The sequence below is a fragment of the Crinia signifera genome, chromosome 1 (assembly GCF_055691185.1).
Source record: "Crinia signifera chromosome 1, ASM5569118v1, whole genome shotgun sequence".
NCBI classification, from domain to species: Eukaryota; Metazoa; Chordata; class Amphibia; order Anura; family Myobatrachidae; genus Crinia; species Crinia signifera.
In genome coordinates this window covers 57,769,608-57,792,410 of record NC_139217.1, presented here as the reverse complement: position 1 = coordinate 57,792,410, position 22,803 = coordinate 57,769,608, and the positions used below count along the sequence as shown (strand labels likewise).

The following is a 22,803-nucleotide window of genomic DNA, read 5'->3' as shown; positions in this document are numbered from 1 at the left end:
TGCACTTGCGGTAACAGTCGGGCAGAGAGGCTTTCAATCTACCTGGCTGTATGACAGCTAGTTCCGATGTCCATCCCTAAGGAGCAGGTCCACCGGGTCAATCAGTTTGCGGTGGGGTAACTAACGCTTTAGCTGCTCAGAGCCGCCCCACTGCCGCGTACCAGAGCCGCCCCACTGCCGCGTACCAGAGCCGATCCCACTGCCATCCAACAAAGCTCCCTTCCTCCGGCGCAAACTCTCACCCGGACGCACTGACAGACACCCAAAGCCTGCCTGTCGGTGCTGCTCTCTCTGTCACTGCCTGCTAGAGAGAGTGTACAGCACCCGGAGGCACAGACTGCACTGCAGGTCTGGGTCCACCTCCGCTCTGTGCTGAGCGCTGGGAGATCTCAGACATTCCTCCACTCCAACACACGGAGGCTGAGACTCCTGAGAGGAGCTTCTGCTGAGGGGACCAGGTACTAAGCACAGTGTGTGTCAGGGTCCGGAGGAGAAGCCCTGCAGGCTACAGCACGATATGTGCCAGGGAGAGGAGGCTCTACAGGCTGCAGCCTAATATGTGTTAGGGAAGAGAGGCTCTGCAGGGTGCCATTTCAACCCCTATCCTCTCTCACTGTACAGGCTGCCGGGCTGCCTAAAGAACGCATCCGCGTACAGCGCCAAACTAAGAAATAACCCATTATTCTAAATACCTCAGCCAGACTGGACAAACCACATCCTGTGCTGCAGGGTCCAAATAACACTTGGAAATGCTGCTTCCGGTAGTCTGGGGACCCGCTCATCCTCCAGGCCACTCGCAAGACAGAGGTGTAGGTATTGTTCATCAGAGGTGGAAGAGAGGGGAGTCAGGGACAGCAGACTCAGTGTGCCCCTGGTCCCTGCATGTGTGTGACTGGGAAGTGACCCCCCCTCCCCCAGAAGTTGCCACTGGAAGGAGAGAGCTGCATTAGTTGAGTTAAGAACTTGAAGTGTGTGAGCTGTGAGGGCCTGGGGGGGAGAGTAGTGTCAGGGTCAGAGCTGCATCCAGTATGGAGTAGGGGGGGAGGCTGCATCAGGGGCAGAGCTGCATTGGGTATGGCGTCAGGGAGAGAACTGCATCAGGGGTATGGCATCAGTGGGAGAGCTGGGACAGGGATATGGCCTCAGCGGGAGAGATGCGTCAGGGGTAAGGGATATATAATTCATTTCACTGTTGCCATGTGGGGGGAGCAAAATTTATAGTTACGCCACTGCACAGTCGACCTGCTTACATACAGCCGGGTGGATTTATGACTTTTATGCCTGGCTGTTACCGTTACCATGGATGGTGGAGGGATAATTCCCCATAGAAACAAGAATGTTAACCCCATTGCAACTAGCATGTTAACCCCTGGCAGAGCATGTAACTCCTGGTAAAGAGCATGCAACACCTGGTATCAAGCATGTAACTCATGGGAACGAGCATGTAAGTAAGCAGAATGTATGTGGCATACTGTAATATGAAATAGGCATTATGGCGTGTGGTGTAATAGGTCATAGGTATTACGGTGTGTGGCATAACGTATAATAGGCATTGTGGTATAATATGTAATGGGTGTGTGACATGTGTAATAGGCATTACAGTGTAAATTTTTGGTGCGTGGCTTTGGCACGCACTGTCCCTATTTTTAGTTTGTCTGGCTCCTACTTTTTCATCCTGGCTCCTAGATTTTAAAGAAATTTGTCAAGCCCTGTTCTAAACACATTTAGTTATGTTCTACAGCAGTTCAGTTAACCCAGGGGGTCCCATGTTCTAAACTTAAACCCAGACATCAATTCCACATATATTAATATGTGGTGAGCAATTCATAAGCAGCTCTGCTTTTTGTTTCACTCTGCAAAATTAATTTGCCATCTCAGGGTGACGTAAGCTGGCTTGTTAGGGGAGAAAAGTGGGGCACTGCTTTCTCCCCGCCTACTCTCTGTTCACTCTACCACTACTGTAAGAGCAGCCAATCAGAGGAGCCCAGCACATGTGCATAAGCTGGGTTTCCGCCTCCTAAAAGGACGCTGCCCCAGTAGACTTTCGCTCTGCGCCTACCTTTGCCGCTAGTGCAACAATCAGAGAATGGGATGAGGCCCTGTGCAGTTTCCCTTAAGCAAGATAAAAAAAAAAAAAAAAACATTTCTGCCATAGATGACAGAGAAATGTAGAAGGATTCCCTTAATATTTTTTTTTTAAGGGCCAGATGTATCAAGCTTCAAAAAGTGATAAAGTGGAGAGTGAGCAGCTAATCAGCTCCTGCACTTTTCAAACCCAGCCTGTAACATGACAGGTAGGAGCTGATTGGCTGGCTTTTTATCACTCTCCATTTTATCATTTTTGAAGCTTGATATACTTGGCCCATAGAGAGGGTAAGTTAGAGCCAATTATGTTGAGCGGGTAAAATGTAAGCTCTTATGCTGCCCATACACGCTGCTAAGCGTACTGAGCCGATGTGTGCTTGCACATACTTTTTGTACTTAGGTTTCATCAAATTGCATCGCATTGCATGCACATGCAATGCAATGTGATGTGATTCCTGCTATTGCAGCCCACAACGCACGCCCGCATCGGGACGTGTATGGGCTGCTTATCGAGCAGGGCCCACTCTCATGTGCTTTTCTAAGAATATCTCTCTGCCACTGTTATAATTGCCTCTGTTTCCGCTGCTGCAACTGTCTTTTATTTACCATGTACTTGTCCATTTATGGTATATAAAGCCGATACGCTGAGCAATATCGTTAATGATATAGTCGAAGCTCTGTGACAAACAATCTAGTACATACACACTGAACAAAACCATTATCAATAGCGTTCAGTGACATCACACGGCACCCTCTGCACATGATATAGTCACAACTGAGCTGAATGTACAAACGTCAGGAGGGGGGTTGTTAATAACCCATGGGGTGCACATTGTTAAATTTAGTGCACACAATGTACAACACAAACATTCATATTGTTAACGATATATCGTCTGTGTACGGGGCTTTAGAGTAATTAATGAGAGAGTTCCCCACAAACTATCACTGTCTATACATAATAAGGTAAGCCAAGGTTTACACTAATAGGGGGATATAACCACTTTAGCGAGCATATACATGGTTGCATCTCAATGTTAAATAGGGCCTATAGTCTAGAGCAGGTATGGCCAATCTGTGGCCCTTCAGCTGTTGTGAAATTACACATCCCAGCATGCCTTGCCATAGTTTTAGCATTCCCTAGTAGCAAAATGGTGGCAAGGCATGATGGGAAATGTAGTTTCACAACAGCTGGAGGGCCATATTTTGGCCATGTCTGGTCTAGAGTAAACATGGTCTGACATGGACACGCCACGTATCATCACCTGCGTCCACACAAGGCAACACCTCAGGTACTCCTTCCTCAGTAACATTCTTATAAGCTGACCAAGGCAGAAAAATACATCAGCAGGTAGGTGCTGCTTACTCATGCACCTTATACCAGCAATACAGTGACAGAGGGTTACACCGAACAGTGCATACAAAACAGTACACAAAAATAATACTGTATAGGTTGGGACTGGAGCAAATATATATTTTATAAATGGGTCAACAAATGAAAAACTTTAACCAAGCTGAGCATGAGCCATCTTCATTCATGAAGTTGCAGCCTCCTGGTGGCAGCAGGACTTGCCCAGTTTTTTATGTGTTGCCATACCAGCTGCGTACCACCCAATCCTGGCAATGTACAGGGGCACCTTTCTAACAATTGCTAATTCCCCACCAGAAAGCAATGCAGCAAGAACCGACACTTAACTGAAGTTTGCAATCTCCTTTCAGTATAGAACCAGCAGCCTGTGGGCTACATGATCTCAGTATGTGGACACCCATGCTGAGCATAGGTTGTGGAACTGGGTGGCAAAAGACCAGCAGGCAGTACCCACCAGCACCCCCCTGTGTGTAATAAGTGCGCATATATGGCTAATACACAGGCTGGTGCACGCAACACTCACCTCCTGCACACCACGTGTTATCCTTCTGTGCCGGCCGGGCAGTGTGGGCAACTCTCTGTGTACTGAGTGACGTCACTTCCTCTACCCCAGTACTAGCGACTTCACTGTGGGGGCGGAAATTACGACACCGTCTAGCAGAAAGCACGTCGTTGAGTTTTGGGGGTTGTCACCGGTTGTCGGCGACACAGGAAGGATGCGTAGAATAGGGGGTAAGAGAACAATGGCTGGTGCCCTATGTATCCCATAACGGACTAGTATGTGTCTTGTGCATCCATCTCCATAGAAGCCTGCTTTGCCCTGTATTGAAGCCTGTATTTGTATTTTCTGGGGCATTAGCTTTTTGTTTGTTAGGATCACCTGGATTCTGGAGCTAGGCAGGCCGTCTGTGCTGGACTACAAGACCCAGCATGCACTACACAACCTCTGCCTGAAAGTGCTGGGCCTTGTAGTTCCACAGAAGCTGAAAATCCCTCTTGACCTATTCTCTAGGGGCCCCTCAGCTACTGCAATTCCATGTGTAATGGGAATCTCCTTATAAGACTACTGCAGGCATGTCCAACCTTGGCCCTCCAGCTGCTGTGAAACTACAAGTCCCATCATGCCTTGCCACACTCTTGCTCTTAGGGAATGCTAAAACTATGGCAAGGCATGCTGGGATGTGTAGTTTCACAACAGCTGTAGGGCTAATGTTGGACATGCCTGGACTACTGCATTGTGGGTGGTGACAGGAAGAGGATGATATAATATGATCCTTTCCCTGGTAGACCTGAGAAACCTGGGGTTCTCCGTTATATAGTTTACATGGGGTATGTGAAGGAATCTTACATGTAGATTGTAGTGGGGGAAACAGGAGTCACTATAACAAGAAGATACATATTCGCTGTAGGATTGGTTCGTTGAAGTTCATATAACATCTGTATATAACCTATATTTCCAGTTATCCTCTCAAAATAGTAGCATAAGGGGTCTGAATCACAGACAGAAGTATCTATTGTTGGCCGTCCATCTGCAACTACCACTACAAGCTCATTAATTTATGCCTGAATTCGCAAGAACCGAGACTCCCACTTCTAGGCACGTCATTATGTGCCACCATTATTTGCATCAGATTTATGGCATCTGCCTGACCAGGGCCCTGTGCATCAGGGAACAGAGCTGCTTGCACACCACTCCCACCTAAGGGATCATGACACTACTAGCCACTGCCCAGGAACGCCCATCACCTTTTTGCCCCATGTCTGACCTGATCACAGCAGCGCCTTTGTGCATGCGCTCTGCGTGCCGCATACACCGTAGGGGTATAGAAAGCGCCACACATGCCCAGTCGCTAATAATCGCTAAACTAGGTAAACATCAGTATTGCATGTGTTCTCGGGCCTAGGTGTCATCATTTTTCCTTTCCAATAGAACTAAATTTCAGTGAAACAGTTGTTAATTTTAATGCTGACTAGATTGTTACACGCATTTTCCAACACTTAACAGACAGACATTACTATCTTCTAGGTGATGGCAGATAATATTGGCAGTGAGCCAGTTGCACTTGCATGAATGGGGCAATTCCTGGCTAAGCAGAACCAAAGGAAGCATGGTCTGACTTAAGGGAAGGGCACTCTGCGATTGCTCATTCCATGGCAGCTGGAGAAGAACCGCGTCTAATGGTTTAACATGGCGTAAGCTTGGTACGCAGGTAATGTGCTTTGGGTTCCAGAGCCTTTATGTTTTATTAGTTCATACAAATGTTGGATGCTTTTAATGGGCACCTGTCTCATACAGCCAGAGAGAGCCGCGTCCAGTCACTGTGAGAGAGATTTATCAACGCAGGCAGAGATTTTTCATACACGCACTAACATGGCAGTTAGAAGCTCATTGGATAGCACTTTACATCTGCAAGCGGTACTTATGTAATATCTGGGCTCCCGTTTTTCTTATGAGACTGCGTCCCCTTGCGGGGCTCGCTGCGCTCGCCACACTATATAAAATCAACTCCATGCGTAGTTGGATAGTAGGGGTATGAAAAAATGGGGTGCATTTAACATGAGAGCCCAGATAATACATAAGTACCCTGCAAGCTTTGCTACATCTCCTTCATGGTACTATGGGGTAGATGTGTGATAAGGGAGGAGAAGTGGCCCATGGCAACCAATCAGCTGTTCTATAATTTTATATTATGCAAATTATAGATGTTACTTCATTGCTGATTGGTTGTCATGGGCCACTTCTCCCCTGGCTTGCTTCTGCTCCCTTCTCACTGCTTCATACATCTACCCCTGGGTATGCAGCCTATCAAACCTAGAACTAATATGTTAAAATGCAAGATATTGTTTCCCTGCTAAATTTTATTAGACACTGACATACGGACACACAGATGCAGACATACAGATTGTGACATGCGGATGCTGAAACACTGATCGAAGCTGACATACCAACACTGAAAATATAAATTTACACCATTAATCCAACAAAGGAAACTTGGAGAGGTCAGCAAATACTATGGAACTTTCTGTAGGTAGATCTGACCAAACTTTCTTTAGGTAGATCTGACCTTTATAAATAAACGTACTACTACCAAGCGATTCAGCAATCTGAAGAACGGGATAAATGATCTATAGTGTTCATTCTAGCACCCGCCATCTTTGAAAACCCATGCAGTTCCTCTTCCTAGCCTGGGGTGTCGCTGTCTGCTGTATTGCTTCCAGCACAGTGGCCTGTATTTCAGCATCGATATGCAAATCAGACCTGTGCTAGAAACACCACAGCAGACAGAGACACCCCAGGCAGGGAAGAGGAACTGCATGGGTTTTCAAAGACGGCGGGTGCTAGAATGAACACTAATATAAAGAATCACAAATGGTTTACCAATACAGATTGAATTTCAGTTTACCAGAGGAGCCTTAAGAGAACCCATCTGAGGATTGTTGCACCCTAAGCAAATATGAACTTATATATTTTTTAAAAGCTTTCATTATGCACCCCATAATAAATGTAAGTCTGACCAGAGTTGTCCTTTAAATGGTTCATTGCAGAACAAGGCAATCTCTTCCTACACCACATGTTACTAGGTACTGACAGCCGTGCGTGAGGGCAATGAGTACGAAGAGATTGCGACATGTGATCACAAACGTATCACTGTGGAAGGTAGAGATGAGCGAGAACTGTTATTTTCTAGGGTGAAATGACTTGCTCTAGTGACCGGCATGGGAGCCTGTTCAGTCTGTTTGATGACTGGGATCTCTGTTCGTTTAATTACACTGAACTTTCCTTTTCGTCATTCACTTTTAATGCTTTTATTACGCCTCCTCCTGTAGACTGATCTGAATTGTTCTGCAATCACATATTGTTGCATATTAGATGGTTGTGTTAAGACATGTGCAAATCTGCCGGTTATTATACAGCTGCAGTCCCATTACATTATGCTGTGTTTAGTTCCGCTAGTATATCTAAACACTATATTGTCTGCCAGTCGCAAGGTTCATGTTTTTATTTGAGTCTTTCTTGGAAAGTTTGCACAAAATGTTCACCCAATGTTCTAAGTACAGATAATACACTAGACAAACTTAATTCCAGATACGCAACTAAAAGATCAGAATGATGAGTTGTTGTTTTTTTTACACTGGTTAACTAACTTTATTCTGATGGCGTTTCGGGGTATATCGCTGTCTTCAGGGACAAACAGCTCATTGTCAATGAGACCCCAATTCTCAGCAAGTCCTACTCTGGGCAGCATGGACAGTGTAATGGTTAACATTACTGCCTCACAGCGCTGAGGTCATGGGTTCAATTCCCACCATGGTGCGAATCGAACCTGTGCTTGCGTGGGTTTCCTCCGGGCACTCCGGTTTCCTCCTACAATCCAAAAATATACTGGTAGGTTAATTGTCTCCTAACTTGACTTGTCACATCGTCGTGATGGAGAACCCCGGTAGTGGCAATCTCGATTAAGCATGCCCGTGTAATATGCACTGTTGACAGTTTGGCCGGTAGGTACAAAATCCTTGTAGACCACACCCTTCAAGTCGAAAAAGACAATAAGCATGGATTTGGTCTTTGATTTGCTCATTCAGACCTTTTGTTGGGCGAGGCGATGATGGTGTGTTCCACTCTGTGCTTTGCCTTTTGGTCTCTAGATCATACTCATAGATCCAAGTTTTGTCCCCTGTTATTACTTTGTCAAAAAAATGTGGCTCACTTTGCACATGCACCAAAAGTTTGCGGAAAATCACCACAGCTTGTCTTTTTGATCAAAGCCTTGGGCACCAATCGGGCACACACCTTTCACATCGCTAATTGCTTTTACACCATCGCTTGCACAGTAGTTTTTGGAAGTCCCAACCTTTCTGCTCCTATTATAACACTCAACAACGGTTCATGTTCAAAACATTACACACTTTGTCCACATTTTGCTCGTTAAAGGTCGTCCAGAGTATGGTTTGTCCGTAACGTCTTCTCTGCCCTCCTCAGAAGAATATAAACCAGTGGTAAACTTGCGCCTTGCATTAGACTGAATTTTCTTGCAACTAATCATACTGTTCCCCTTTTGATATTATTTTTGTATTTTTAATGTGTTTAAAAATAGAAAAACGAGTAATAATTCCTAAGAACTAATAACTCCGCAATTAAAAAGTCTTTACACCTTAACTAAAACTTTTCCCAACAGAACCCTTACGTTTTATCCTGTACAATGCAACTGATCGTCCTTTTTATTTGTGGAGACCATTATAGTGCGCTGTTACTGATTTATCTATTGTCCTTTTCTAGAGTTTTGAAATGATCATCCAGAATGGACCGCTCTGCAAGTCACAGCTGTCACCTGCTTCAGCAGCTTCATGAGCAACGTATCCAAGGGCTTCTCTGCGACTGCATGCTGGTGGTCAAAGGAGTCTGCTTTAAAGCACACAAGAATGTGCTGGCTGCTTTCAGCCAATACTTTCGGTAAGGCGGAGTCTTATTTTTTATTATTTTCTATGTACGCAGAATCTCATGTACTCTATACAGGAGTGGGTTATTAGATAGACAGGGGTAGATTTATTACTAGGCGATCAGGGGAATCTGCGCTATCCCCGTGCGTTATAGCAGGGGATAGCGCTTCCCCTGATCTATCACACCAGCTGAGCGTTTACTCTAACGCCGGCGGTTTGGGGCAGGAGGCATAGCGTAGGGGCGATATTTTGCACTGCGCCCCTGCCAGATTTATGAACGGTCAGCATCGCTGACCGTTCCGCCGCCTGCAGCTGTCGACTTCGCCAGCTGCAGGCGGGGATGCCCTATACCTAACAGCAGGGACAGCGCTGTCCCTGCTGCTGGCGCTGAGCTGCGCTGGGATCTCGCAAGACTAGCGAGATCCCGCGCATGCGCAGTGAACCGGCCGGGGGGGAAGGAGACGGCGCATCAGTATTAACTGATGCGCTGTCTCCAGGAGGGACATCGCCGGAGGGGGGAGTTAGCGCTCCCCCACTCCGGCGGCAAGATCTTAATAGATCTTGTCGGTGTCCCCTCCTGCTTCGCCTCGCTAATGAGGCGAAGCAGGAACTGTTATAGCGGCGCGATAGGCGCCGCTATAATAAATCTACCCCACAGTTCCTAGATTGACCGTCAATAGCTCTACTCCAAAAGGTTGGCATGTAATAGAGTTTTAGACACTGTATATCTATCATCCGGAACCACTCTGTACAGAGGTAGCATTTATTTTGCCTGCCCATGTCAGCTTATAGAACCATTTTTTTTTTTTTTTTTTTTTTAATTATTGTTATTATTATTGCATTTCTATATACCTCTCCGCACAAAAGTATCATCCATAGCACATAACAGACTTGAATGTCAGAATTTATACTGAAGAATAGCAGTAAAAAGTATCTTTATAGTGATTATTCGAGCACCCTTCACCTGTCACAACTAGTGCAGTTCGACTTTCCTGCCTTGGGTGTCGCTCTCTGCTCTGGTGCTTCTAGAACACTCAGTACTGACTGTGCTAGGAGCACCACAACAGAGAGCTAGAAGGGTGCTAGAATTATCACTACTTTTAAATACCATGCACAACTAGGACTAGGGGTGATGATCTTTTTAAAATATCCTGCCATATTCTCCTGTGAGACAGGAAAAGGCAAGTTACAAATACCACCACACCAGCAGATAGGCTCTAGAACCGTTCTGGGGCCCCTGGTGGCTTTCTGTGCAAACACAAGATATCCCATAAATGCATGGAGCAGATTATCTGTTTGGATTTTCTTTGCCCAGCCCAGAAATGTATGACTGTGGTAGTACAGATGTAGCCGGCCACATCTTTCCGCCAGCGGCCGGCTACCGTCAGGGGCGTGCGCCCCGTGGCAACAGATGCTGGTGCCGGTCCCCCTCTCCGCCCGCCCCCACCCCCCCCCCTAACCCTGCCCATCTCCCTGAAACGGAGACGGGCAGGGACCCAATGCGCCGCTGTCGCCAGACTGGGGCGCGCGTGCTTGTGAGAAATAAAAGCATTTTCCTTTAGTCACAAAGGTAGTTTTACTCCTCTGGTAGGACCTAACGGCAGTGCGGAAGGCCTTCGGACACAATAGTGTGTTTGTAGTCTGGCAATATGACCACAGTGTGCCACATAAACAAGAGGCCAACAGAAGCTGAACCTGATTTGGCTGGTGTTAATTCTTGGTGCAGGAGATCCAGCTGGAAATGGCATAACATCACATTTCTTGGTACAAACCCATGGGCTCTTCACTTACCTTCAAACGCCCCATTGCCACCTGGTAATGCCATTCAGCCATACACAAGACGTGAGCTAGTTGTGGTCACCATAGATTGTCTTCTAAATGCTGTATGTTGCTCATAATTTTGAGTGGTTTCTTTTCAGTGCATCTCAAATGTTCTATGTTCCAATCATATTAATATATAAAGGCTTTCGATTGGCAGCTTGGACACGTAAATGAGAGTTACTGAAAAGACAGCAATATTAAAATTATTATGTTTGTAGACCCTGGGAGAGTTAAAAAAATGTGGGCTTAACTCCGGAACAAGTTGCTGGTTGGAGTATATTTTATAAGACTCTGCGGGACAAAGTTTTATTCCTTAAACGTATAAGTAGTCCAGAAAGCCACCAGAAGACCATCCCTGCATCTCCTCCTTCTCTGTTTTTTAATTGATATTTAGTCATTTCTTTTATGCATATTGCTTACAAATATATATATATATATAATTTTTTTTTTTTTTTTTACTTGTCCGTTCGTGTCTGTAAGTGAGTAGGGACTGATCCCATGATGGACACTTATCTGTTAAATCCTGGAAAAGGAGATATCAGTACTTGTAACTCTGTTCCCTGTCTCCAAACAAGTAACTCTATGTTGCCCGTTGAGACACCTCCATGGTATCCCTGTGCCCTATTATACCCCTTGAGAGATGAGGATTCATTTACTTCTGACATGTCTCATGCAGTTCCCCTACACTCCTTCTGTTCATAATACTATGGTCATTTTATGGGGTGAACACCATCCATTAATTGTATGCGTTGTCTTCTCCTCAAATAGATCTCTGTTTCAGAATGCCTCAACCCAAAAAGATGTATTTCATTTGGAGATTAAAAATATTGGTGGCATAGGTCAGATTTTGGACTTCATGTATACCTCTGAGCTAGACCTGAACAATGATAACATACAGATGATGTTGGACATCGCACAGTGCCTCCAAGTACAACACGTCCTGAACATGTGTTATAGCTTCTTAAAGCTGACCACAAACGTGGACCCTGTAACCTCCATACCATCCACCAGTTCTCTACCTCTACAAAGCTCTTACGCCACGTTTACTAACCCTATTTCCAGTGAGCGCCCATGCACCGCGCTCCTGGTAGAGCCGGTAGCAGATGACAGGTCTGCTCCGGTTGACAAGGGGAACGTCCCTCCAAGCAATGTAGCCAAGAGCACTCCGGTCTCCTTCAGCACAAGTAATAAGGAAATCCAACTAAAACAAATAGGTCACCCTTACAAACTACGGGATTTTTACAGCAAGCTGTTCTACAAGGAGAATGCGGACAAAGAAGCGGAGCAGCTGTCCGCGGCCAACGTATGCACAGAGCCTAATATCATTGAGACCCAGCCATGGACCTTGAATAACTCTGAGTCCATATTGGCTCCTTCTGATTCTTTACCCTTGGAGCCCTTACCTGCGTTTTCACATACGTTTGTCTCGCCCCAAGACCCAGAGGTATCTCCACTGCAATTTCCTACAGAGATGCGCCTTAAAAAAGCGATCCATCTCAAGAAATTAAACTTTCTCAGGTCCCAACAGGCGGCTGAGGAGCCGCCGGAACCGCTTGTGGTCCTGCAGAAAGCTATAGAGGAGACCGTGTTCACCAGTGAGGAGCTGAGAAGCACTGATGAAGGCTTCTTGGAGAAGGAAGTCGAAAGTGAGATCCAGGACAGCGAAGATCACGATGCTGAGGTAGAGCGGACTGAGACTCCGGATCCGGATGATGAGTGTATACCAGTTCCCAAACACTGCCATTGCGATGTGTGCGGAAAGAGCTTCAAACACCCAAGTAACCTGGAGCTACACAGACGTTCTCATACAGGTACAGTGAGGTAATGGTTTCATGTATAGACCAAGCATTTACCCAAGATGGGGAGATCACTTAATTTATTTGAAAATAAACTTTGTGTCCCGTGGAGTGGAGTGGAAACTCTGTGTCCAGTGGATGTCGCACCAGGGGCGGGGTGTACTAACAATCTCTATGCGTTACAGCCCTCCTCTTATCTCCTACATACCTTTTGGATATGTAAATAGAAATGCAGTTGTGACCACAAGGACATATGTCCCACTGAGAGCCGTCCTTTACGATCACTAGACTTCCTGGTTCCAGACCCAAGAATCCCTCTGCACATTCGCACAGTGACGCTATCACTGGGGGTACTGGGAGGGATCCAATTGGATCCCTCTCAGGAGAATACGATAAGAAGCCTATAGGCATTTAATAGGGTAACTTCAGCAGAAGATGGCATTACCCGCTGCATTCAATACCCAGAGTGCTTCATATTCCGTAGCTGCGTACATATGCGCAAAGTCCAAAAATGTCCATTGTCAGTTTATTGTCCACATTATCCCTTTAGTACATCCTACCCTTGATGAGATAGATTGTTCCTAATGAGGCTGGTTGTTGGTGGGGGCTATATTTAAATAATTGACTCATTTTGTGTGGATTCAAACTTTTTTTTCCTGTCTAATGTTTCTGTCTAGGTGAGAAACCCTTCGAATGCAGTGTTTGTGGGAAGCACTTTTCACAGGTGGGCTACTTCTCTTCTCAGTATTCAGTAATGCAGTGTTCTGCAGCTGTGTAGTACTGTAATATGCACTGTACTGTATCGCCCAGGGCAGTAGTGTGGAAGGATAAGTGGCGAACAAGTCATCATGTAATAATGTACTCCGGGCACTAGACCCTTCTATAGATTCACCACTTCCAGTCTGACTCTAGGGGATGTAGTTACCAAGATCAATCCTAATTAAATTAAAATTGATCTTAATCAATGTTGGGCTTCCAGCACTTAAACACACATTTTCTAACATTGAAAAATGTAATATTACAAAACTGAAATGCACTACATACTATAGGAAACCTAAGAAGCACTACCAGACTGTAAAGACCCGAAACGCGTTGAATAAACATTCCATAAAGAGCCACAACACCAACCAGAACCTTCCCACCGAACCTCCCCACACTGCCACTGCAGAAGCTGTGCCTGGCGAGCAAAAACAAAGCCTGAGCCGCAAGGTCTCGCAAATCTATAAGTGCAGCGGTGCCCTACAGAGAGACGCTGGCAGACGCGGCCAGGAGCACCGCTACACCACCAATGAGCAGTGAAGCTGCGGGAGAGATACGGAAGCCCACATCCACTATACCATCAACGGAAAGGTGTCTACTCGGACGCACCTCATCACATGAGGGTAACCATATGCGTATCGGGATGCCGCACAGCATACATACCCATAGGACAGTCAAGACATTATCACTGAACTTTTATTACATAGACTCTTATTCTCAAACCAACATCCAGTGGGAGACTCCTCCTGTGTCCCACATTAGATCACCAGCAAATCGCCAGATGGAACATAGTACCCAGGTGAGGACCCTAAAATACAGGGCTCCCCAAGGTCCCTCCAGAGTGATACTGCGGTGGTCAGACAAAGGAGCGACATCATTGCTGCATGATGATGTAAAACGCATATAAAATCCATCTAATCTTACCAGAATCTAGCACCTAAACATTCTCATACACATTGTTTTAACAGAGCAACCAGCTACAGCTAGTTAGTACTGTACCTGTGACTGCACACTCCCAACAAGCAACATACCCCAATCCTCCCTACGCCGATCCCACCCACACACCCTGAGTGCTCTAATCCTCCATTTCCTTAGCAATAGCAAAAGTGGCCTGAACAACCCCAGGATAAGCTGCACCACAACCCTATTCCCGGTAGAGCGCATTCCAGCATGGAAAGTTAGTAAATGTGTTTAACCCTGGAAGCCCAACATCGATTTAAGATAGATTTTAAATCGATTAAAAGCTATTGGAATTGATCTCTAGTAAATATACTGCTACAGAAAGCACTGTCCGAATACTAATTGGGTTCCGGATGACTGCCCGACAATCGGGATCCCGAATGCCGGAGCTCCAATAGGGGGATCCCGACTGACGGGCTATTCTCCCTTGTGGGGGTCCGCAACCCCCATAGAGGGAGAACAGATCCTGTGGCAAGGGCAGGGGGCCACCGAGCCCGGAAGGGGCTTCTTTGCTCTCGCCCCCCTGTCGGAGCACCGGCAGTCAGGATTCCGATGTCTGTATACAGACTGTCAGGATCCCGATTGTCAGGCAGTCATACCACACCCATACTAATTGGGAGGTTACAGAAGCCCTCCTGCATTTGATAATCATTCCTGCTATTTGATATCCTGTTAAAAAGTATCTGCACATTTCTGGTTTCTAAATGTGTCCGTGCTTGTTAATACGGGCACACTTTAGCAATTATCAGTGAGGATGTATACAGGAATACTGTTGTATATTGACAGATATAAATTTCCTATTGTCATAACCTATGACAAAATATATTTAAACCAGATGCGTCTACCAATATGATGCTTGGTTACTGTATAATATCTGTGACATTTAGTGCATTTGGCTAGCTGCAATTTTTCTCCACATTACAATCTCTTTTAGTCCATTGTGTATCCCTACTTACTAGCTGCTTTGTGTCCTGACTCTACCTAATGTTTAGGCTTCTGGGGTAGTGCCCTTCCTCCCGGCACTATGTGCTGCTTTTGTACCGCTATTTTATTATACCGTTGTTTGGACATGATCTGGCACATATAGGTAATATCCTGACAACTGGTTCAAATTCCATCATGATGATGGCTTCTCAAACTACTCCACCCCGCCCCCAATGGATTGGGCTGAGAAATCGGGCCAAATCGGATGTGTATGACATACCATCTGACACAATGCGCGGTTCCATGCCCATCGGGTTGAACCTGCTGCACATTTTTCAGACCCATCAGTGGCACGGGTACTTTTTAGCACCCATGATGTATTGGGTAAAATCTGTAGGTGTGTGCCAGCGGTGAATCACCGCTGGCATACAGCTATGTGCAGGGGCAGGAAGCAGCAGCAAAATATTAAAAATACTTTGAAAAGAATTAGCCAGAGGCTGATTGGTTGAGAGAATTCTCTCAGCCAATCAGCAGCCGCCCTGTGTTTTGAAAGTATTTTTAAAATTCTGTTGAGGCTTCCTGCCCTGCCACTCACCAATGCCTGGCTCGCCCGGCTCTCCTGCCTCTCATTGGTTCTAAAGCTCCCTGGGAGTTTTACATGCGATAAAAATCGCATTCGTAAATGAGCATTTTGGGAAATTGGCGGGGGAACTCAAGGGCCATTTGGTCCTACTTGTCCTTGGGACAAGTCAAACAAGTGTATGGGGGCCTTTAGGTTGTGTACATGAGAGCTGTATTGATCAGTCACACAGTAGCCGTTAATGGATGGCTGTAACAGTTCCTTTAACCCTAACAGCAGTTTATGTATATGTGCAATGTGCGAGCTCACTGCATCTAGTGTGTATACTCTGTTACTGGCCATTTTATCAGCAGTGTCTCTCAGTAGTGATGGATGGATTAATGTGTATGGGCTTATGTACGTGGTGTCCCTTATTTTCTTTGTCATTTGTGGAATAGAAAATCAGTTGCATTATCATTCTATGCAAACGGTTTATATAATTATATTAATGATCCCAGAGTCCTTTGTAACTCTGGGTGAGCGGCTATATACTATTATGCTTTATGTATGTAACAGGAATCAGCACATGCCCAGGACAAGATATTCTGCATAAAGTGTTACTGCATTTAGCTCAGTGTCATCATTTTCTGCTTGTGCATGATAGAATACTGCCAGCACACTGCGTGTCCAGCAGGGGGAGCGTGCGCACCACTTGGCAATAATTTGCAGCCACAAATTGTCTTCGCCCTTTCTCCTGCTCTTTGTGTGACACAGAAATGTCTTTCCTTTCAGGCCGGCAACCTACAGACTCATTTACGGCGGCATTCTGGTGAAAAACCATTTATATGCGAGATTTGTGGGAAACGGTATTTATATGCACGTTATAATCCTATCTTTTTGTGTGTTTGCTGTATTTCACAATGTTTTTGTTTTGTTGTTATCATCATTATGTATGGATTAGATAGTTTCTTTCCACAACGACATAGTTCAGAGGTAAAGTTGCAAGAAATAACTATGGTGTATGAGGCTGCTTCTATATTTAGGTTGTCCTGTATCCTCATTACAGAGCAGCTGGAGTTCCTTCCCACCTAATTAATACCCACCCTAAAGTATTCATTCCCTGTATCGCTTCTTCCTGCCATCTACTAGCTTTAGGTAGGGGTAGCATTGCCTTATCCTGACATAGGCCATTTGCCCTCTCCTCCTAGAGACTTGCTGTGACCTGTAGGGAAAGGGGATCCAAAGCAGGGAGACCAGGAGAACAGAGTTTAGGAACGCTTTCTATTAGGCCATCTCTAATTGACAACACATTGCTGCACTGCAGGTGGGGCAGTTGTAACATGTGCAGAGAGAGTTAGATTTGGGTGGGGTTTGTTCAAACTGAAATCTATCTTGCAGTGTAAAAATAATGCAGCCAGTATTTACCCTGCACAGAAACAAAATAACTCACCCAAATGTAATTCACTCTGCAAATGTTACAACTGAAAGGACTTAAAGGATTGGAGCCAGATCTCCCAGGGACACCTTTAGAGGCCATGCCTTGATAAGACAGAGTTGTTTTGGCAGCACAAGAGGGACCTACACAATATTAGGCAGCTGATGGGTTTTGTTTTTAATGTATTCATACTGTTCATTTGGTGTATGTGCTGTTCTCCCTATGGATAACCTCAGCATGAATTTGGACATTACTTCCTGCAACCCTTCAGCCCACGTTTAGACAAAACGTCACCCCTTTTGAGGTTCTTGGATGGGGACTATTCTGCAATGAGGGAGATGACCAGTTGTGTAAAGCATGTATTGGGTGTGCAGTACGGAGATTAGACTCTATGGGACTATCATCCATTCCAATACAGGGTTGATGGATTGTCCTTTGGGCTGTTCTCTCCCAGTATTAGGCACATATACTGTACACTGGAGCTGCAGGTTATGACCATATATAAAGGAGTGTACACACGGACTGCAGGATGGGAGATTTTTGACTAAGCGACTTTTGCTCAGTCAAAACCTCCCAGCCGCTGCCGGAGATAAACCGGGGGCCATCCCCAGCAGCAGCCTGTGCGCACAGCCGAATAGTCACTGCGGGCAATTCAGAGACATATTCTAAGCGATTTTGACTATGTAGTCAAAATTGCTTAGATGAATCGCCCTGTGTGTACACCGCTTAAGAAAGATAACATCATCTATATATGTCTAGTGTCCATGTGATACTGCCATCTGTAGTGTTCCTTCTTGGAACCGTGGCAGGCAGGTTGCTGCTGCACGGGGGGCAGCGTAAGGAGGGCGGACCGGGCCCACCACTGTCACTGTTGTGGGCGGTCCTGGGCTGCCAACATCACAAAAGGGGCGTAACCGGGCCACGATGTCACAAAAAGGGGCGGGCCCGGCCGCCGCCGTCACTAAAGGGGAAGGGCCCTGCCCCTCCGAAGTCTCGGTCACACTGGCGGGGTCGGAAGCAGGCTCTTTTAGCTGGCGCTGCTAGAGGGGCAGGGTGCAGCACCTTTAAAAATCGGGCAGGGCGCAGCACCCAGATAAAACAGCCTAGTGGGAACACTACATCTGTTGGCAGCAAGTGAAACTGTATCTACTATCTTTCGAAGCATTAGCTTCCAGCGAGCTTACTAGTTAGTAGATAACGAGCTGAATGACGTTCTGGGTCTGAATTATTCTCTTTTGTCCCAGATTTGCGGTCTCCAGCGATGTCCAGCGTCACATTGTCATACACACAGGCGAGAAGCCCCACTTGTGTGACATCTGCGGCCGAGGTAATGTGACTGAACGTTTTTGTTTCTGTAAATTCCGTCCCAAGTGCATTACACGAATGCCAAGTGTTGTGTCCATCACTGTGCCAGGTTTCAGTAATGTCAGCAACCTGAAGGAACATGAAAAGACTCACGCGGAGGACAAACTGTTCACCTGCCACGACTGCGGCAAATCATTCAACATGCCACGGAAGTTAATAAAGCACCGAATCCGCCACACCGGGGAGAGGCCGTACAGCTGCCAGACATGCGGTATACAAGGCTTTCCTTTCTAGTATTTATTATACAAGGCCTCCTAAATGTGCTGCAGTGGGCGAGTGGAACAGACCTCCATAAAACAGCTGGTCCCACCATCACTCAATTATATAACGCCTTAGGATTATTAAACGCCAACATTTAGGATAATGGGCCTTATTCTGGTTCACTCGCAGAGGCAAATTCCTTCTCAAATGGACAAAACCATGTGCATCGCAGGTGGGGGAAGATGTAACGTGCAGAGAGAGTTAGATTTGGGTGAGTTATTTTGTTTCTGTACAGGGTAAATACTGACTGCTTTATTTTTACACTGCAATATAGATCTCACTTTGAAGTAAAACCCCACCCAAATCTAATTCTCTCTGCACATGTTACATCTGCCCCACATGCAGTTCACATTGTTTTCTCCATTTCTGAAGGAATTTTCCTCAGAGATGATTTACAAACCAATCCGCTTCTAGATATCATTTCATTGAATGTACTTGATAAATGAAAACTAGAATCTGATTGATTCTTAACTTGTTGTATTTTAAACCGACCACGAGATCCCTAGTGGTTTGTTTGAAAGTCCTCATTATACCCTCCAAATATACCATAATACATTCCAAATATACCATACAGAAGGGCAGATAACCTAAGCGTTATAGTACCAATCAATCGGCTCCTGTCAATCTTTCAAAAATTAGCCTCCAACATGGCAGTTAGGAGCTGATCGGTTGGTACGTTATGTGTCTCCACTTTATCACTCTCCAAGGTTCTATGTTTCCCAAAGTGTGCTCTTTAACCCTTTGAGTGCCAGCATCGCCGTGAGAGATGCGCAAAATATCCGCAAAAAAATGCCAGCGTTGCTCACATTTGTTATATAAATTCAAATAAAAAATTTGGTACTTGTTTGCTAGCACGGCGCCCACTACGCAAATAGCTTAGAGTGCTATTCTGCCTAGTGAAATTGCATCGCATTGCGTACCGTCTACAGTGCTATGCGATGTCCATGTTAACTGCACAGGAGTGCTTATACAATGAAATATCGCATAGTATCGCATGGCACCAAATGCGATGCGATATTTCATTGTACAAGCACCTATGCCATGACATGTGATGGGTGCTTACAATGAGATGTGATGCTATGTGATGTGTGCATAGTATGTGATGGGTGCTTACAATGAGATGTGATGCTATGTGATGTGTGCATAGTATGTGATCGGTGCTTACAATTGTAAGCACCTACGCCATTGTTTAGCGTCAACCCCAGTATCCACGCCACCTCGAAGCGTGGCGAGCGGCGGCGGAATGCGTCCTCCGACCTTTTCATACCCCCACTATCCACGTCGGCGTGGAGTTGATTTTAGATAGTGTGGTGAGCCACCGAGCCCGAAGCGTGGCGAGCGCACGCGGAATACATGTAAAGTAATCCGCGGGGCTCGCATCGATTCGGGCTCGGTGGCTCACCACACTATCTAAAATCAACTCCACACCGACGTGGATAGTGGGGGTATGAAAAGGTCGTTACACATATTGCACGGTAAAAACTTACCATGCAATGCGATTTCACTACGTTAGCGTACGTAGAAAATGTGGGCGCCGTGCTAGGAAAGAAGTACCAAAAATGTTATATAAAAAAAAATTATATTTCCTGTATAACGTAAACATTACAGGCAATGTAATTTTACGAAGGCTGTGTGCAGCAAAAGATTTTGGCTGTGCAACTTTGGAAGGAAATTTAAATGTTTGTGCGTCGCTGGAAAATGACGTTCAGCATTTGTGTTAACTTTACTTCAAAATGATATTAAACATTTAAACATTCAAAACACAGCGCACAATGTAGTTATTGGGTGAAACGCACATTGAGTCCACAACTGCAAAAAGGGACCACTGCTGCTTTGTGCGCTCTGTTGTAATGTCTGTGCGCATGCTCGTCGAGTTGTGTGTGCGCACGCGCACAGCTTAGAGGGAACACTGATTACAGGCCATTATGATGAATAAAAATGTTTGCTTGGCAATTTTCAGACCTATTCTGACAAATTTACTCAAAGGGTTAAAAACACACCTCCAGTTATTTCTTGAATGTGTTTTCTGCCTTCCACTATATAAGTTAATGTGAACTATCCTCTTTCTTTTCTCTTCAATACATGGAAGAGTTTGGGGCAATGACCACTGCATTTATTTTAGTTTAAATGTATTTATATTTTTATTTAGCTAAAATAAAATCTTACAGTTGTTCTGTACAATTATTTTTTCTTGTGGGTTATAAAACTCCATTTTATAATTTGATGACCGATCCACAATGACGTTCTTCCCGAACGCACTTTTTTTCCTCTGTCACAACATGACTCCATAACATGATATGATATTTGCCTGTTAATAAAACTGCTAATATTTTCCCAGGGAAAAGGTTTGCCGGCTCGGGGGACCTGCGCAGACACGTGAGATCGCATACAGGGGAGAAGCCGTACACGTGTGACATGTGCAATAAGAGCTTCTCCCGCTCTGCGGTCCTTAGGCGCCATAAAGATATGCACTGCAAGCCCGGGGAAGACCGGGAAACCACTGCGGAAGACTTGGCGAATGCCGTGGACTCCTCTGACCTGGAGAAATCTCAGAATTCAGACTCGTTAGCGCAGAACATTTCCGTTGCTTTCATACAAGAACCTGGACCGTCAGTGGAAAACGCAGCTAATCCCTATTGTAAATTACAGGCGGTGAGTCAACAGGAGGTACTTGCCGTGCAGGATAAGAGAACCGCACAGCGCTCAAAGGCCTCAAAGCCTCACTTAGCAGACACGGCCCAAACCTACGCGTTTACGGAGGTAGAGGTCGCAGTCACAGAAGAAAGTTTGCACACAGACCTATCCATGATCCGCTCCTCGTTAGTAACTTTGGAGAATAACTGCAATGAGCCACTGAGTAACCGAGCATCTGCCAATGGATACAGAGGTTCCGATGGCCCCTTCTTCACTAGTATGACACTTTGGGGGCTTGCGATGAAGACTCTGCAAAATGAAACAGACCTGGATCAGTGATTTTTACTTTTGATGATTCTTGACCGTTAAATCCAACGTATCAATAAAGTTTAGCTGATTTGAATAAAATAATATAAGTCAGTGAGTTAACCTAAAAATGAAAATGCATTTCCTATGGTTGTGCCATTCACCAGCTCTGTCGGCATCTGTTATTGCTGCAACAGCCCTGTAGCTCCTCCTCTCGTCTTAGTTCCCTGCCTGTCAGGGAAAAGACATCGCTCTGTGAGATTGCTATGGGTACTAATGGAAATTCCAATGGACAGGGCCTCTAACACCAACCTGGCATGTTTAAAACCTGCCGAGCGGTAAGATTGGTAGTGATAGTACGCTGCGTTACCCTGCTGGTAGAACAAACTATGCAATCACAGTAAATGCAATTTCATTTTCAGATTAACTCCTCTACCTCCAATCAGTTTTTTTTTTCAAGAGTATATTAAAATGTAAGAAATGTTTAAATTCTTTATTTTTCTAAACTGATTTAATATAAAATCTGTATTTTTGCATCATTTAATTAATTAGGCTGTAGGAGATAAAAGCCGGTAAATGTTCCTATGAAATAAATAATTGTCGCTGCTACAGCGGCAGAGCTTGTTCCTGTAGTGCGCCCATCAGTTTAATGCACAACCTAAAAGCTTTCAGCTGTACTGTTACGGACGTGTTCCGCCAACCTCTCGCTGTTCTTCTCATGCTTGATGTACAAGCTGTTGGGATTCGCACAGTAGGTTGTATACAGAGTTGGGAGCTATTTGCCCTTGGGAAAATCATGTTGCACTGCGGGTGGGGCAGATTCACAATGTGCAGAGATATTTCTATTTGGGAGGGAGGAGTGTGTGTCGTAGCTGCATTCTAAATTAGAGTGTAAAAATAAAGCTTCACTGGTTTTGTGGGCTACATGCAAAAGCAGCCTGTGTTTACCCTGCATGCAAAAAAGGCATTGGCACTTCTTGCTTGGCAACATGATTTGTTCATGAGCAAATTGATTATCTTCCTTTTTGTACTGAAGTTCAGTATAATAAACATATACCTAGGTTATATATAATAATAAAATATTTATGTTTAA

General features: G+C 45.3%; 2 protein-coding genes across 4 annotated transcripts in view; one reads left to right on the top strand and one right to left on the bottom strand.

The window, feature by feature from the left end:
* The window catches only part of LYAR (Ly1 antibody reactive), a 22,203-nt gene extending 18,069 nt beyond the window's left edge, over positions 1-4,134 (bottom strand). Inside the window, exon 1 of one of the 2 annotated variants that reach the window (XM_083157016.1) lies at positions 3,975-4,134. The gene's annotated coding sequence lies outside the window, so the exon portion shown is untranslated. The remainder of the gene's footprint in view (positions 1-3,974) is intronic. The other variant, XM_083157095.1, reaches the window with a different exon arrangement.
* Positions 4,051-22,803, top strand: ZBTB49 (zinc finger and BTB domain containing 49). Of its 2 annotated transcripts, none has more exons than XM_083156889.1 (9): positions 4,051-4,183; positions 5,478-5,653; positions 8,730-8,903; positions 11,480-12,522; positions 13,185-13,231; positions 16,502-16,575; positions 18,389-18,471; positions 18,559-18,720; positions 21,109-22,803. In XM_083156889.1, the coding sequence occupies exons 3-9, from the start codon at positions 8,752-8,754 to the stop codon at positions 21,741-21,743; spliced, it is 2,196 nt and encodes a 731-aa protein (XP_083013015.1). In that variant the 5' UTR covers positions 4,051-4,183; positions 5,478-5,653; positions 8,730-8,751; the 3' UTR covers positions 21,744-22,803. The 2 variants fall into 2 exon arrangements, with proteins under 2 accessions (XP_083013015.1, XP_083012936.1); XM_083156810.1 differs by having other exon boundaries at positions 5,478-5,661.

Coding starts and splice junctions, on each gene's coding strand:
- ZBTB49 (XM_083156889.1), top strand. CDS start 8,752: ATGGACCGCTCTGCAAGTCACAGCTGTCACCTGCTTCAGCAGCTTCAT. Junction 8,904..11,479: donor GCTTTCAGCCAATACTTTCG/GTAAGGCGGAGT, acceptor CTCCTCAAATAG/ATCTCTGTTTCAGAATGCCT. Junction 12,523..13,184: donor ACACAGACGTTCTCATACAG/GTACAGTGAGGT, acceptor GTTTCTGTCTAG/GTGAGAAACCCTTCGAATGC.